The 18,060-nt window shown below is 39.8% G+C and overlaps 1 protein-coding gene across 3 annotated transcripts in view; it reads right to left on the bottom strand.

The window, feature by feature from the left end:
* ca16b (carbonic anhydrase XVI b) overlaps nt 1–18,060 on the bottom strand; it is a 110,862-nt gene that overhangs the window by 30,986 nt on the left and 61,816 nt on the right. For all 3 annotated transcript variants that reach the window (XM_061784951.1, XM_061784952.1, XM_061784953.1), the window contains 5 exons: nt 17,120–17,268; nt 10,429–10,524; nt 7,331–7,397; nt 3,606–3,763; nt 303–495 (listed from right to left, as the gene is read on the bottom strand). In XM_061784951.1, coding sequence (XP_061640935.1) covers nt 303–495; nt 3,606–3,763; nt 7,331–7,397; nt 10,429–10,524; nt 17,120–17,268 — 663 coding nt within the window. The remainder of the gene's footprint in view (nt 1–302; nt 496–3,605; nt 3,764–7,330; nt 7,398–10,428; nt 10,525–17,119; nt 17,269–18,060) is intronic.

Raw genomic sequence — 18,060 nt, 5'->3', positions numbered from 1 at the left:
CAAGCACAAACTTTTCATTTGAAAATCCCCCTCGTCAATTAAGTGAATTGTCAAGGACGGTTCGTCGCCATTGTTCTGCTTGACCATTGGTCAATCCTGTATGGTCCCAAACACCAAAGAACTCGACAGTTGTATAAAAAAAAAAAAAAAAAAATAGAAAATAAAAAATCGCAGATGATCAGGCTCATTTAATAGTGGCAGCCAGAATCACAAACACAATAAAAATTTGATTAATTGTGCAGCCCTAATAGCTAATGACACTAGCATAGATACGGCTGATGCTGGTGGAGATAGTAGCTCACCTCGAGACGCCTCAGTGCTATGGCTGCTCCCATGAATGTCAGTCAAGTCTTTCTGCCAGGCATCCGTCACTGCAGACTTGAACACTTTCCTATTATCAAGGTCCTGCAGGGGACGGAAGTTGTTCCTCAGATATTCCACAGACTTGACATGGTCCTGTTGCTCAGTTGTAAATATGGAGTAGAAGGCCTCCAGCTGCATGGGAAGGGAGGGGGGAATAAGAGTATTTTTTTTCCTGTGTGCCTGAGGAGCATCCCTGACCATGCAATTACAGTGGGAGGAAAAAGTGTGTGAGCCCTTTAGAACGTCTTAAATTTTCTGCATAAATTGGTCATAAAATGTGGTCTGATATTCACCTCAATCAATAAATTCGACTCTGCTTAAACTAATACCACACAAACAAGGGACACAGGACAGGGAGGAAAAAGTAAGCGAACCCTTGGATTTAAGAACTGGTTGAACCTCCTTTGGCAGCAAAAACCTCAACCAAATGTTTCCTGTAATTGCAGATCAGACGTGCACAACATTCGGGATGATTTTTGGACCATTCCTCTTGACAAAACTGTTGCATTTCAGCAAGATTCCTGGGATGTCTGGTGTGAATAGTTCACACATTCTTCTTCTGAACCTAATCTGTTGTTGATTTGCTTCTGTGTTTTGCATCATTATCCTGTTGCAAAACTCACCCTCAACAGTTTATTCCGCTCAAGAATGCAGAAATGGGGTATGGCTCCTACAGCAGTCTGTGAGTGTGGCGCAGAGGAACAAACAGCTGACCCCATCATAAAATCTTGCCCCTTTTATTGTCTTCCAAGTGGGCACGTGGTTTGACAGCAGTTGATGACAATACTGTGGCCTGGCTAGCCAACACATGCCCAAGCATCTGAAGGATCCACACACCTCTACAGATCCGGCCTCTAGTTCTTCTGCAAAATATTTTCACAAACTTGAATTCATAATTCCATTGATATAGCAAGTTGTCCAGGCTCCAAGGTAGGAATGCACGCTCACATGATGCTCCCCACCACCATGCTTCACAGTTGGGATAAGATTTTGATGTTGGTGTGCTGTGCCATTTTTCCTCCACACATAAAGTTGTGAAGTCCTCATAAACAATTCAACTTAAGTTTCATCTTCCCATAGAATATTTTGCCATTTGTGCTGTGGAACATCCAAATCCTCTTTAGCAAACTTCAACCATGCAGCAATTATTATTATTTTTTTAGACAGCAACAGCTTCCTCCCTGGTGTTCTCCCATGAACCTCATTCTTGTTTAATGTTTTACATAAGGTAGATTTGTCAGCAGAGATGTTGGCATGTGCCAAGGATTTCTGTAAGTCTTGACCCTCTAGGGTTCTTTTTCTACATCACTGAGCATTCTGTGCTGTGCTCTTGCAGTCATCTTTACAAGACAGCCACTCCTTGGAAGAGAAGCAACAGTGTTTAACTTTCTCCTTTGAGAGACAATTTGTCTAACCGTGGACAGATGAACATGAACACTTTTAGCGATACTTTGGTAACCTTTTCCAGCTTTATACAAGTCAACAATTCTTAAACATATGTGTTTTGAAAGCTCTATTGATCAGGCAATGCTTCTTGACAAGAGACAATTCTAAAATGGTGTGTGTTTTCTAGTGACCAGAGCAGCTTTAAGCAACACCTACTATCTTGTCTCATTGATAGGCCTCCAGGTTGGCTCACAAGAAGAAGATCAGACCACATTTTATGACCAATTTAAACAGAAATGTATGAAATTCCAAAGGGTATACATACTTTTTCCTCCCACTGTATAGTCACACTCCAGTGTATTTGACTATTCCTTGTGTGTTTTTTGGACATACTTGGCAAATAAAGATGATTCTGATTCCAATTCTGAATAGAGCACAATATTAGCCAGAAACATTCACACCCTCGGCACATGCCTCAATAATTATCATGACCATCTATGGAGTTGTAACTACTCAATAGGGTAACTCTGCGGCCATTGATTGCCATGACTGATCTGTGACCACATGGAATAATAACTACACCACACAATTGGTGTGGAATCAATGTGCCTGACGCATGCTTGTAGAGGTGAATTTCAGGTTCAGAAAAGACCGTGTGTGTTGCCGTGGTCAATATTCCTGCTGCTGGAGAACAAAATTCCACTGAGCTCCGCACATTTTTACAGTACAAAGGACTCGAGAGGATATTAGGCTGGCTAACACAGGAATTATAGCAAAATGCTCGCACAGGGGATCAGTAAAAAGTGCACACACATGATTTGGAACGTGTTACCTCACAAAATAAACAAAAGACAAAAGCAGCTTGGAGTAGGTTAAGGAAAAACAATACCTAAATAGTTAATCACAGCATGGTTATACGAGTCACTGCTTTGCCGATTATTTGTATTGAGTTGCAAGTGAAAACTTGATATGAGTAAAAGATGTCGGCAGCGAACTTCACAACGAGCAGCAGTTTGGCAGAGAGTGGACGATTTAAAAAAAAAAAAAAGAAAAGAAAAAAAAAAGGCAAGTGATTCCTTCAAGTGGTTCATTGCCACTCCCTATTGAAGTTTAATGTAAAACTAAACATAAAACAATGAGAATGACACATCGTGTATTACCACATAATTTTGCCTTTTGAAATTCCTGCTAGCTTACTGGCAATAAACCAAGCATAAGACCATGGCTAACGAACAGAGCATTGTGGTAGGTCTAAGCCTTTAGCCAACGCATATTGGAATGTGTAGCAACACATGTAGACAGACAATATAACGACAGTCACAGGCTTATTCGTTATCCTCTGAGAAAAACGACTAATATTACTGCATCTTAGTTGATACAGTGTTCTTTACATTACACCTTAACATCTAACTATATTCTGTCTAAATCTGTATTATACCGCCCCTGGGTGGCCATGGTGCACACACCAGAAAGAGAACCATTGAATTAAAGCATGAAATTATGTTGCAAAAATCTGTTCAATTCTTTCCGTGTGTTTAATTATGTTATTAGTGTATGATTTTCTAAAGTACAAGAGTGTAGAATGCTATTTTTCCCCATTTAAAAACACATTACAAACTTTTTGTTGGGGTTTTTGTTTTCTGGGGGGCCCGGATGGTTGTCCCCCAAGGATTGCAACAGTAAAAGTGTTGGTTTCCAATGCAAAAGACTTGCAAGAGGGACATACAAAGAGGCTGAAAGATAAGAGGAAGTGCTGCATGTGCCTTCAACGGCATCCACTGGCATTGTGCAAATGGGATCTGACCGTGCATAGAGAATAATCTGTCTGGGCATGCAAGTTTGTGCGCTAAACGAACCTGTGAATGGGACAGATATACAGGCCTGGAGAAGATGATCCACTCCACCACCTTGCTGCAGGGCGGCATGGTCAGAGAGCCAGTGTATCGGTAATAGCTATCCACAGATGATGGCAGCAGGTCCCTCAGGATGAATGACCTGAGGTTGGTCTCCTTTTCTGGGTACAACACAAGAAGAGCACAAAGTTGTTTACCAGCCAAAACACCTTATCTTTAATACCATGCATGTCTTGAGTTAAATGTATGCTTATTTTCAGCTGATTTCATCTCATTCGCCCTCATTTGAAAGCAGCTCCATCACCAGAGAGCTGTGTGCTCAGATGGCTGAGGGAGATGAGCAAAGGGAGCTCAGTCAGGTAAAATTGTACGATCTGGCACTGATCTGAGGCTGGGTGCTAGCCTGTTCTGCACCATGGAACAACTGTGGACACGGGGATTAGGAGAGATACGAATTATTTCTAGATGGGCTCTATCTGATCAGAACCAGGCTAGGCAAACCAAACAAACAAGAATCGCTTTGTGACACATGGAGAGATCCCTTTATCTCGCGCAAATACAATGTGTGGGGCTATGCCAGTGGGTTTGTCCTAACCTCTGAAACCATATAAGGAGTGTGTTTATGTCACATCTATTTGATTGTGACCTTATCTTAACAGTAGTTTGGGGTGCGGTGGGTTGCATTTGATAGGAGAAAAAACATTGAGCCAATATAACATCCCAAATACTAGAAAAGGTTGGTTTGGCAAAATATGGGACCTCTAAGTGACAGCCGATTCTTAATCCGTAGGGTTTAATCTGACATCGCTCTACCCTTTGCAGTTATATTATTTTAAACTCCACAAGGTTTAGGAGTGCGTTTATGGGAATTTATGACATTTGTTTCCAGAAGCGCATTTATGAAGTTACACACTGATGTTGGATGAGAAGGCCTGGTTCTCAGTCTCCGCTCTAATTCATGTGTTCTATTGGGTTGGGATCAGGATTGTGCAGGCCAGTCATGTCCAATCCACATATAACTCTTTAATCCATGTCTTTATGAACCTTGATTTGTGCACTGATGCACAGTCATGTTAAAGGAAGAAGGGGCCATCTCCAAACGGTTCCCACAAAGTCGAAAATTGGAATAGTAGCCCCAGAAACTGGGCATACTATAAAACTAACAAACAGAAGAAGAGCAAAAGAGACCTTGGCTGAGAGGATTTATAAGCGATGCGAAATTAGCACCATTTCTGCTCGACAGTTAAGTTTATCACCTCTTTTTGATTTTTAATTGATTGTACAGTTCCAAAAAATAAAACTTCAAACCGATAACATTTACTCTTATAGTAACACTCCATTCAGAACAAGTCATACTACCAACACAGCAACCGTGGTCAAAGACTTGAAGGGGGGATTAGTGAAGGGAGGCTAAATTAAAATCTTGCTCGCAGTTTTAACAAACTCCACCTTTAAATGCAGTATTGCAAATCATTTCATAAACAAAGATAAAAGACTAATCAATTTCGAATGAATATTTTTTGCCAAGACCATTACATAAGTGAAGATAAAAAATATCACATTATGATGTTGTACTCAGTTGTTTCTGTCTGGATTTATAGTGTCCCAATCATCTTACCAAGAAATGGTGCAGCAACTTCACAAGAGTGAGTTGCAGTATTTTTGCAATCATCTTTAAAAAGAACAATTGCTAAGAAAAAACAAAACAAAAACAACAACAAAAACCATCTGTGAAAGGAAATTCACAGGCGCACAGCACTTTCATCCCCTGTGATTACCGTATTTTCACGACCATAAGGTGCACTTAAAAGTCTTAAATTCTCTAAATGGACGGGGCGCCTTATAATGCGGCGTGCCTTATGTGTGCACCGAGTTCCAAAATCTGTAAATGTTGTTGTGTGACTTTGATGAGCGCTCCACTTGACTGACTGGGAGCATTTCCTGCCGACAGGCTGCTTATATAGAGGAAAGGCGGACGTGACTGTGGACAGCATGCGGAAGTAAAGGGGGAAGGCTGCGCGTGACAGAGGACGCTAAAGACACGCTCCCAGTAGGTATATAGTTCCGGTATGTGCATCCGTTTGGCTAAGGACCCCCGAAAATGGCCCCTACGAAGAGACACGCTTACGAAGCACAGTTTAAGATGCAAGCTATCAGTTATGCGGAGGAACATGGGAATCGAGCAGCCGCGAGAGAATTCAAGATAAACAAATCCATGGTTCGCAAGTGGAGGAAGCAGGACAACGAGCTTTGGCAAGTCAAGAAGACGAAGCTGAGTTTCCGCAGAAACAAGGCGAGGTGGCCTGAGTTGGAAGACCAACTCGAGCAATGGATTAATGAGCAAAGAACAGCCGGGAGAAGCGCCTCTACAGTCACCATTCGACTGAAGGCAATAACGCTTGCAGAAGAAATTAAAATCTAACATTTTCAAGGAGGTCCGTCTTGGTGGTTTCGTTCGGGCAAGGACTACCGTGGCGCAGCAACTTCCGGCGGATTACAAGGAAAAGTTGGCCATCTTCCGCTCCTACTACAGTAAAAAGAATGTCGAGAAACGCATCGAGCCCAACCACATCATGGACGAGGTGCCGCTCACTTCCGCTCACTTTGGACATCCCGGTGAACCACACTGTAGAGAAGAACGGGACCACCGTACTTCAATAAAGTACAACCGAACTCCGTTTTGCTACCGCTGCATTTTTAAAAACATTGTTTTAGCGTGCATACATGCTACCGTATGTTTTAAGCTAGTGTATGTTTTACCATGCCTGCGCCCAATAATACGGTGTGCCTTATGTATGTGTTAAATACAGAAATAGCCCCCGTAACTGAGACTGCGCCTTTTAATACGGTGCGCCCTATGGTCATGAAAATATGGTACTTAGATGGAGTTTTAAGTGTTGAAATTTCATTGGAACATTGGAACTTGCTCAAGCTTTTATAAAAGTTATTTTATCCCGTGTGTGTGTTAGTTTTCTGTGTACTTGTTTATTTTAAGAATAAAACTAAAGGTCTATTTAGGTGTAAAGAACTGCACTCAAAGTCCATTGTTGGGTACAAGATTATATTGAGTAGAGACTGACTCTAGCAACAATTACTTGGCATGTGCTCATCCGTGTACACGCGTCCTTGTTGGTGTACAATTGTACCCACACAAAGACAATCAGCGGCATGTTGTAAAACAAGTCATGTGTGTCAATGCGAACAAATCACACCTGGCTGCTGTGAAGAACGTCATTCTAACACATCTGCTTGTGGTCTTCGTAATTCATGCATACAGCAAAGCTGACAGAGAAGCAATAATTTAAGGGTACTTTATAGTACCATTCAAGGCAACTCAAGCCATGAATCGTTAACTGTGAATATCAGCCTTTGCAGGAGGCACCGTTTATGAAAAAATAAACGTGTACAAGTGAGCTGAGTGCTCATTAATTAAAGCCTATATGTAATTAATAGTTCCACCTCTGCATGTGAAGCTCCGTGGAGGACTCGATCGGTGGAAGGCACAGCAGCAAAGGCAGAGGCGGTATTGCAAAGATTTTTGCCTCCTTTTGATGTTAATCGTTGCTCAAATCTTGTTTTCACGGTCTAATTTGGAATTCTAAATATGAGGGCAAATATCTGAGCAGCTGAAAATAAGAGAAGCAGTCTTTCTTTCTCTGGAGGTGGATGAGTGTTGCATATGAAGTATAATGGTGGTGTTGTTGTTTTTTTAAGTCTTAATTACTTACCATGATGTACTACTCCTTTTAAGCCTTGGATGATGGGTTCTACAGCTGGGTTATCTTTTTGCCCGAGCTGCAAGAAATGTTCAGACGCAGGAGATTATAAATGATAACAACACCAGGACAATAACAGATGGTAGAGACAGCATGGCAACATTTATTAAAAATCACAAAAAAAATATTCAAACAATATATTTTTCCCTTAGACAATATCATTACAAAACATCATACAACTTTCATTGTGAGACCCAAAAGAATGAGTTGAATCCATGAAATGTGAGAAAACTAATCAATGAGGATATTCAAGGCAAAGACGACTAGCAATTTTCTACCCAAAATCAATAAATATCAATAAAAAGTAATGAGCTTCAGTCCAGTTGATTACTTGGAACTATTCCATCAATCAGTCAGTCAATCAGTCCATCTGATTGATTGATTGATTAATTTGGGTAGAAAATTGGAACAACAATGACAATTTTTGTTCAAAAATAGCCTTTGGAAACAATTATATCATACATGTTCAAAGTGCCTTTCAGAGTACCTTATTAAGAAACCGTAGATTAACATAATAACACAACAATATGAACATAAATAGAGTAAAATTACACATCACAATTGCACAAGATATCACTTGTATCTTGGCACTGATCTCTTATTTTTAGGAAAGTCCTTTACCTAATATGTTCCATGTACGAATACATATTTTATTACCTTGCTGACGAATGCCTATTAAAATAATCTTATTCTCGAAATAAAAGGAAAGTCCGACCTGGGATGCACGTTAAATAATTCACTGTCCACGTGATCCTCAGTTTACAATGGAGTCCTCCCCCAACAAATTTGTACATTGGTTGTAAAGCGTCATAGTCGGTTACTAAGCTACAGTTGCACAGCAGTAAAGTCACAATTACAATAAATGCAGTATTTGTATGAAAAACCATGAATACAAAACAATCAAATAAAAAACAGTAAGTCGAAAGTCAGTACTATCACGAACCAAGGACCCCTTAAATTGTTTTAAAAGCTGTCCACGATGCACTTTTTGGTCCTGACACACCAGTTGAGAATCACAGTTTTATAGGATCCCTAGTATCTGCAGTCTCATGCCACTTTCTTGTGTCATCATTAAAAATTCACTTTAACTGAAGGGTATGAATATTTTTGGGCTTAACAATGTATCCTTGGAGACAGACATCTGATGATTTTATGGGTTTTATGGGGCTTCTTTGGTTGTTGATATCCAATGTGACTTTGGTAATTCCACTAGTGTGTTGGAACAGGAACTCTCGTGAGGAAAAACACCGTTCAATTTCGTGATGCACTCTTTCTATGGTCACAAAATCTGGCCATAAGTGCTCAGATGCACTTTGTGCAACATTATCTATGTCCTACATAGGGCGATGAGAATAGACCCAAAAAAAAAAAAAATGCCGGGAAGAAGGGACCGATCTTCCCATGCTTAACATTAATTCAGGTCAGTCTGAAGAGAATAATTACGTGAAAGTGAATGCTGAATGTGGATAATACACACTCCTTAGAGGCCATTAATAGGCCTTTGGGGAGCTCAAGAAGACTCCTTTCATTGATTAGAAATGGTAAATCTGAGGCAATGTGCATTTATGTGTGTGTGTGTATGTACACTAAAACCCCTCGTTGTGTAAAATGCTACTCAGCGCATTGTGTACGGGGGTGCTAATGGCAGTAAGCAATAGGGCTGTCAGGACGCAACAGAGGCATTTAGGTCTGGCGACACACACGTTCCATCACTGTCTGATAGTAGACCCACGTTCAAAACACCTGTGTCCCCATTCCAACACCCCCCCTCCCCCCCCTTGTCTGTGTGCCATTAAGCGTAACGTTAGTGCACATTGATCACCTACCATCAATTGCACAAATACTGCTAATAGAAATTAGTGTGAAACACCGCCATAGACCCTGAAGCTGTCAGTCCTGGTCAATGCTTTTCCAAGGTACATAAATCTCTGGGGTGTTTTTACAGTAAGTAGAAATTAGGGCCCCTGTTATATATCAACAGCCGGTGTGCTCAGAACTTCAGGGAACAATTTATAGCATCTCAGTGAGTCAGCAACAAATTGCTGGGATGACAATTTTCTTCAGAAACACAGGGCAGCATTTTTTTTTTTTATTTACCTAATTTTCTTTTGTCGCTTAGTTGACTCCATGTATTGGTTTACTCACAATTCCAAAAAAATAGGACATCAGGACTTGAGTTAAGTTCACCAAAGTGCAGTTTGGAATGGTAAACCCTGAACAAGCTTAAGTGTCCAGTCATTCCCATCCACGGGGCTGCGGGAAATTTCATTTGATTTGTCCAATAATTGTTATTCACTATTAAAAATATCTTTTTCCCCCCATCTATCTATTGAAGTGACATATAGTGACAAGGAGAAAAATGTAATCTTCCATCAGATTGCAGAAGGTAAGGTACAACCAACCAATGAATCCACCTTTTGCCATTCATACAACAACCCTAGTGTTGTAAGCCAGAACACCCTGCGAGTATATCAGGTTCAGATTTAACACTAAGTGAACTTGTGAGTAAATTGAGACGAGACTGTCATTATTTCTTTATTCATACTTTTTATGCAAATTTTTTTTAGGAGTGTGCTGTTATATTTTCTCATGAAAAATGGGTGCCGTGTCTCAATAAAGGTTGGGAAACAGACATGTAGAAGTGAAGGCGAGAGCTTCGTCATCTAAAAAGTGTTACCGCCAAGATATTTAACAAAGAACAATGCGATACCGTAAAGACACGTGAGGACATCCAGCATTTTCACAGTGCCCCAATTCATGGGCTGCAGCCTTCTGAGGATCCAACCAATGCAATTTACGGAGGTAGCTCTTAAAGCTGTGTCAACCCTTGTTAAATGGGAGTGCCTAGCCTACGCTTCATATTGGAACAATTACCCTTATGACACTATGTTACAGAGAAGAAGGCGCCACTCAAATGCAACCTCCCAAGGATGCAGTCCCAAAATTGGGACACATATTTTGCGTTCTTTCCTCTCGGCACGTGGTTGTTTATTACAAGAAGAAGACAAGCTTTTTGTGTTAGGCGTGTTGTGCTCTTGTTGATACTTTACCTCAAAGAAGACCGACATGGCGGCAATGATGCGTCTCTCCTTGATAGCTGCGCTGAGGCTGTCAAAGTCATCGGAATTGTAAAGGTAGATCTGCATCTGGGATGGGAGACAGAGGATACATCGCTTGAGGAGTGGACAAGGAGAACTAACTGTCCTCTCATAAATCTCTCCTCGCACACACTACACACTGCTGGGAAGCTGATGAAAGGCTCTTTTTTTTAGGGGTATAAAAGATTTATGGGAGTGATAAATACACCCTGTATTTATCACTCCCATAAATCTCCTATAATGTGTGCCATTTCTTTTTGTGTTCTGCCACTGGGGGAGGATGCTTAAGAAATACCATGTCCCGTTCCTCAGGGCTACAGTGCTTACAGAGACAGGCAAGACCGTAGGAATGTGCTCTTTTCCTGTAAGATCTAAGAGAATAAAACGCTTCTCATCAGTGCTCCCAATTACCTTAAATCACCCGCAACACTGTTTCTGGTTCTACAACAAAGCTTAAAAAGTGTGGCTGTAATGTGAAAACCATCATAGAAAGTGTACAGAACACCCGTCAAGCCTCCATTTGCTATCAAAAAGAATTTGATTGCTTTCATTTCCAAGCAGACATATAATGACGTGATGATGAAAATCAGCAAAGGATTCTAAAGGTAGTAATTGGACCTATCCATCATCATAGTCTACAGACTCTTTAATTTGAAAAAGCCTTTCATGTCACTGAACCAATTTAATTGCCAATAACAAAAAGGTCCTAGATGTTGACTTAATTTAAGGGCATGGCTATCAAAGGAAAACTTTGAGAGTTCCCGTGCAGCAAGTGGCTGTGCTGACAACATGCAAAAAGTATGAGACATGAGTGTAAAATTTCATTTTAAACCATGTTTGCGTAAACGAGGCTGAGGACAATAAGGGAATAACCAAATTCTGATGATTTGCATCAGTTGCTTTAACTACAGCCTTAAGTGCAAGTGTTGTCTGGGAATGCTGCAATAAGGAGCGCTAGCTATTCTTTAGCTGTCACATCTTATTAACTACATCACACAATTAAATGGGGCCCCTTGGGTTTTCATTTGGCCAGAGAGATAGGCTTTTGTGACCCACACTTGTTAACAGCATACTTTGGAAAATAGGGTATTCAATTACAAAACACTTTCATAACAGGCCCTAAAAGTAAATGTTGCTAAAAGGACTCCACTTGACTTGCGTGACTGCATGCTTCATTTCGCCCTGCGTCTTCAAGATCTGATGCTAATGTCCTGTTCAACTTGACTTGTTGATATGAAGCTGCACAGAAAGGTGGTCTAACCAAACTGACACAATTTTGGCATGTTTGCTTGCGTTCATCAGTGCATTCAACACACTCCAGCAACGAGAAGAAGAATATGTATCTTTACAAGAGTCATAACAAATTGCAACTTCCATGGAGCCAGTGAGAAAAGGTGCAAACTGAAAGCTATAAAAAAATGAGCACAGTTATTTACCTCTAGTTCTCTCCTTCACTCCATGGAACAGTTCGTGATGTCCACATTTTATGAGTTATTCTTTGGTCTAAATTTGGCCATCTCCCCCCTCACCCACCACACACACGTTCCCTCAGCTCAAAGTGTGTGCAAAGGCACATTCTACATTCCAATCTAAGAGGAAATGGATGAAAAGCTCCTCATGCTTGGCATCATTTCCCATGATAGCGAGGTATTGAGGCACGAGAACAAGACAATAAAAAATAAGTGTGTGGGAGGCAAGGTCTCAGATTCTTTGCAACTTTTGCTACCAGAGCTGTTTGTTGGTAAATGTTTTTGTCTTAAACGCAGTATGACTCTTTCACTTCAATCCCACGCAAGTATCCCACTTTGCTTCCAACTGGCCAGTGCAGTGGCTTCAATTTTCAAAAAGAATTGAGTGTCACAGTCTACTGTACATTCAGTTACACCAACGTTAAATGACTTTACATGAATAACATAAAAGGCTAACCAACAATAATAGGATTACATGCTATTACAACTATACTGAGGAGTAGGGATGATTAGAATTGATTAGATTGGTCGGTTAGAATGCTACCAAATCTGTGGAATTGAATTTATTGACGGGGGGAAAAAAGAAGTCTAAGACGGGGTTCACATGTACCATTAATTGGGACGGATTGGACCATTCCACCTATCCCCAAGTAAAGATGTTAACATAGTTGTGACTGTCCTATCGCACTATACAAGATGATAAAAGGTATCAAACCAAAGAATATTACAGCAGCTACAGCCTGTTTTGCTACATGTACAATAATTTGGATATTATATATGCTTATAAAATGTTTTCCAACTTAATTACAACCTCATATAATTTATGTTTTAGTGTGAGGATAAGAAACCAGACCGTATTTATTTCACTCTGACAGTGTATTATAACTTTGCGTGAGACACAGCAACATGTGTGAGGTTGGGGGCCGCCACTTGCATGAGGAAGATGATAACCGTCTCTGTGTGTATTTATATACAGTATAAAGTCACCTAAGGAGAAATAGATGGACATTTCTTAGTCTATTCTGTCGAGTTGCAGGTAAGTCTTTATTAAATTGTATCTCTTATTATTCTCAAAGTGCTCGTCCTGTCTCTTGTCTATTAAGGGTTAAGATTTTCCCCTTGACAATATACTACATAAAACTTATGTATAAAGTGACTTCAAAGACGTGGGAGATTAGCGTTTGAATTGAAGGTATACATTAATTCATTCATCTTCCGTACCGCTTATTCTCACAAGGGTCGCGGGCGTGCTGGAGCCTATCCCAACTATCTTCGGACGAGCGGCGGGGTACACCCTGAACTGGTCGCCAGCCAATCGCAGGGCACATTTGCACTCACATTGACAACTACGGGCAATTTAAAGTCTTCAATTAACCTAGCATGCATGTTTTGGGGATGTGGGAGTAAACCGGAGTACCCGGAAAAAACCCACACAGGCACGGGGAGAACATCGTAGTTGTCAAGCAACATATTACAAATGCAAAATACCCAACTCATAAAAACACAATCAGTCTTGTGCTACTGTGATGAATGTTGATAACCTGTCAAAGACACAGACTTATTGTAATTCCACCTCGACTTATAATGCATGGCTTTTGAAATACATTCACAGTAGCTCACATTACACTTACACGTATGATATACAAACAGAATATACTGTATGAGCAAGCAAGTACATTTCTGAGCTGCAAGTTGCAATCTATGTAAAAATTATTCGAACCTGCATGACACGTTAATACAGTATATTATATGAAAAGATCTCCCAATGGAACCCTCGGGGAAAAACAAATCAACCGATTCATTTTTCATTGTGCTGTTTGAGCAAACAGGTGGGCCGTCTATCGATTTGTCCACTCCATTCTCATGTAAGAGCCTGTGTGCGTATATTAATGTCAAGCTCAGGAGCCACCAGCCAAGCAGCCCTTTTGTTTACTTTACTACATGAGCATGTTCCAAAAGCCAGCAGGGTCCATATAATACAGCGACACAATTTGTCTTTCCGACAGAACACAGTGGATGAATGTACATATGCTTTAATGCTCGGGGTGGAAGCGATGGCTTTTTTACAGTATGAGATATGCAACTCAGGGCTGGAGGTGGCTGTGGATAGGAGCCCTGGAACTCAACATCCAAGGACATATTTAGCCTAGAAGTACAAAACATATGCAGTGCATAAAATATTAAGCATACTACTAACACACAACGCAACGCGCCATCGACAGCTTTCTCTTTTGAACAGCAATGACGAATTTAAATTTTTCTAACACAACTGTGACTGCTCAGATAACTTTCAATGTAACACAGTGAAACTGGAATCTGACAGGTATTTTGGAATTCATTTTGTATTCAATCAGATCATCTTTTTGTTTCTTCTTCATTTTAAAAGTGGGCCTTCTTCCTATAGTATTTTATGATAAGGGAATCAATTAGACACAAAGTCACACTAGAGGTGGCAATCTGCATATTCTTTGGTATGCATTCTCAACATATGAATGTGGCCCTCACTGAGGAGGCCACGCCAGTAGTACATAATGCAGAGCTTTCCTTCTTCCAATTCTAGTATGCAGTAAACTGATATACACCTATGCACGTTAATTTACAGATGCAACTGTAAAACAGTTCTTTTTCAGAAACGCACAGATATGTCTTATCAATTACTTTAAATGGAATACATATTAATTAAACATTTTTGTTGTTCTTGCTATCAGTGCCTGTAATTTGATGGCTTTTTTAATGTCCAACTAAGTACTGCATTTTACGGACATGGAGTGCATGATAACAAAATAAACGAGGTTATTTAACATAGCCGCACATTATGAACCTGATAAAAGGTAAAATAGGAGTTTCACATTAAACGTGCATCATTCTTTCAAGCCCATCTTCATCGAGCAAAAATGCTCATCGAAGAAAAAATGCCATGTGGCAAAAAGTATATTTGAAATTAAGTATCTAATTTATGATCATTTTAGCTTTTTCTAACAGCTGCGCATCCACTTATTTGGAGGCACATGATCAAAAGAGCTGCGCTGTATACAATCTCAGCACGCTGAACACAAAATGGCAATGCAAAAATTCTTCTAATTATAGAGGCATTCAGGATCAAAAGCTGTGTGTGCAGTGACGGCAAAGAAAGATGCACGCAAGGACTCGAGCTATGCATCTGCAGACGAAAGGGACACACAGAAACAAGTGCGTTCATGTATTTTTTTTTAGAATAAATTATTGAAGCAATATTTTGGTTAAGTATTGTAAAATAAGATAAAACTTGAATTCATTGGAATAGGAAATGCATTGTAAATGCAAAAAAATAAAAAAATAAAAAAAATAAAAACAGTTGATCATCCATCTGCAATGGTTTCAGACAGAAAACCTATTTTACTGTTCATTCTATTGGAGTAGGAGTTTTTTGTCCTTTCCTTAAATACTTGAAGTCTATTGTCCCTTTGTATCTGTCATATTAAAAGTACAACAACAACAGCAACAACAAAAACGACATTTTCAGATTGGTAATCAATGTCCCTTTCACCCTATTGGGTTTCAACAGAAAACCTCTACCTCTAACAACTCAATGAAATAATAATGAAGTGGAATTTGTGGTATTCAATTAAAAGCAGTAGAAAGGCTATCCTTGGAGTACAAACCTCCACTGAGGCTAAATAAGGCTAACAATGATCAGCAAAATGTTTTATAGCCTTATAGATTCTCACCTGGTGAATACAGCTTACGTTTGACATGAGTATTCAAGCATTAGTGTAAACAACTGGCATGCAATGTTTACAATGCTTCAGCAAACTCCCGGATTTAATTTGCACTTCCTCGTTTCATGCTCCACTCCAAAGTTTTATCCAATAGACAAACGACAAAAAGAACATTTGCCCTGCAGAGGTAATAAAGAGTAATAGAATTCCATGGTAGTAACTTAGCAATCACAATTGCAAAAAAAATTATCTGTATGAGCCTCACAGACTTTTTTTTTGGTTCTCCTTTGGAATGTTCTGACATTCTGTTTTGGTGCCATCCATCCATCCATCCATCCATTTTCTGAGCCGCTTCTCCTCACTAGGGTCGCGTACACCCTAGTGTACACCCTGAACTGGTTGCCAGCCAATCGCAGGGCACATGCACACCTACGGGATATTTAGAGTTTTCAATTAACCTAGCATGCATGTTTTTGGGATGTGGGAGGAAACCGGAGAGCCCGGAAAAAACCCACGCAGGCACGGGGAGAACATGCAAACTCCACACTGGCGGGGCCAGGGTTTGAACCCTGGTCCTCAGAACTGTGAGGCTGACGCTCTAACCAGTCGGACACCGTGCCGCCTGTTTTGGTGCCACTGTTTTATTACGCCGGGTAAGACTGCGCTATAGGACTGACGCCATGTTGAACCGGAATCAACAGCTGCACCTCAGCTGGTTGCAGTTAATTAGTGAACTTAATTTTAACGAAATTGCAACAAGGTGGGATTTAAAAATAAATAAATAAATAAATAATACACAATCGACATAATTTGTAATTCATCAATTATTTTTACCTTCAATCTTCAATCGTTCGACATACAGTATATTTATGTCACAAAGGCTGTTAACTGAAGAACATGTTAATGGTCGCTAAAAGTGCAGTAATCCCCCACTATGTGCAGGGGACAGGGACCGGAGCCTTGCAATGAACAGCGAGAAAAACGCAACTAATTGACACCCCCCAAAATGTTTATAATTGCCAATAGTAATAGTTTAAACCATAAACATACTAATCATTTGAAAAACATTTTACAACTTCACCCTTAAAAAGAATTGGCTTTCAAGATGATTTGCTTTTTTTTTTTTAAAATTCACGTAACAAGACTTTCCGTAACTTACACTAACCCCCGGCTAAATGTAGCTCCTTCCCGACATACAAAGTCTGTCTCTCAGTTGAGATGTATCACTTCAACATGCTTCCTTCACACCAATTATTATACTACTTTCCTATTTAGACGGGGGTTTGGAGGCATCTTTGGGCGTTTCAGAGAGAGCACAAAAAACATTGTGTTGTTATTAATAGTGAATTTGGCAATTACTGTATGTCATCTATCTATTCTAAGCACCACAGTAATTTGCTGAGTCTCGTTTTACTCTTGACCCTTCCTCACGGGGTTGGATATTTGTCATGGTAGCATGTTGACAGGATGCTTTACCTCAACGGGAAACCGTCTGCCGTTGATGCTGTGCTCTGAGCCCGCTGATGCATTACTCTGGCCCCAGTGAAACTCCATCTTCTCAGCCTTAAAGCGGCCTGGTAGCCCAGCACCTCGCACAAAGTAGTCGTCCTTCAGAAGAACAGCAACTATGGGCAGCAAAGACATCACCAAATTGAAAGATTATAAATGAAAAATGAAGCATGAAAAGAACATTTTGTCTGAGCAAAATCCTGGAGATTGTTCATTATTTATGGCGTTTCTAATCATTTTGTGGTTATGCATGATCCATCGATGTATTGTACAGGTGTCACAATTAATCGATTAATCAACAACTAATCTATCATCAAATTAATTTACATCGATTTTGATAATTAATTAGTCGTTAAAAGTCAATGTTTAACAGATGAGCAAATTCTTTGATTTCAGACTTTCAATTGTAAATATTCTCTGAGTTCTGTAGTCCTTCATGAAAGCAGTTTTGTGTTTAATCAAAATAAGACATTTGCAAACGTCTGCTTTTAACGTGGAAAACAATTATCAACATTTTTCCTTATTTTCTAACATCCTACCAACCAAACTTGTAACTGAATCATAATCAGTATGGAACAAAAATCATCAGTTTAATCTATTACGAAAATAATCGTTATTTTTCAGTCGCAGTATGAATAACCTGTAACTGATATGTAGCTGAACCTGAAGCAGCCTCAAAAGTGTATATCAAAGTTGTGGCCCTTCGCATTAATCAATACCCAAGAAGTAGCTCTCTTTTTCAAAAAGGTTGGTTCGGAAAACCATCACTCACTCTTGTGTGATTTTTCTTAACTGTTCTGATTAATTAATGAAATGGTAGATAGAAAAAGCAATTTAAAAAATATTTGATAGTGGAAGCCTTAATGTGCTGTTGTAATAGTTGCTTTTGTTCAAATATATAATATATA

The sequence above is a fragment of the Phyllopteryx taeniolatus genome, chromosome 9 (assembly GCF_024500385.1).
Source record: "Phyllopteryx taeniolatus isolate TA_2022b chromosome 9, UOR_Ptae_1.2, whole genome shotgun sequence".
NCBI classification, from domain to species: domain Eukaryota; kingdom Metazoa; phylum Chordata; class Actinopteri; order Syngnathiformes; family Syngnathidae; genus Phyllopteryx; species Phyllopteryx taeniolatus.
The sequence above is the reverse complement of the archived record's forward strand: the minus strand, read 5'-3'. Positions and strand labels throughout refer to the sequence as shown.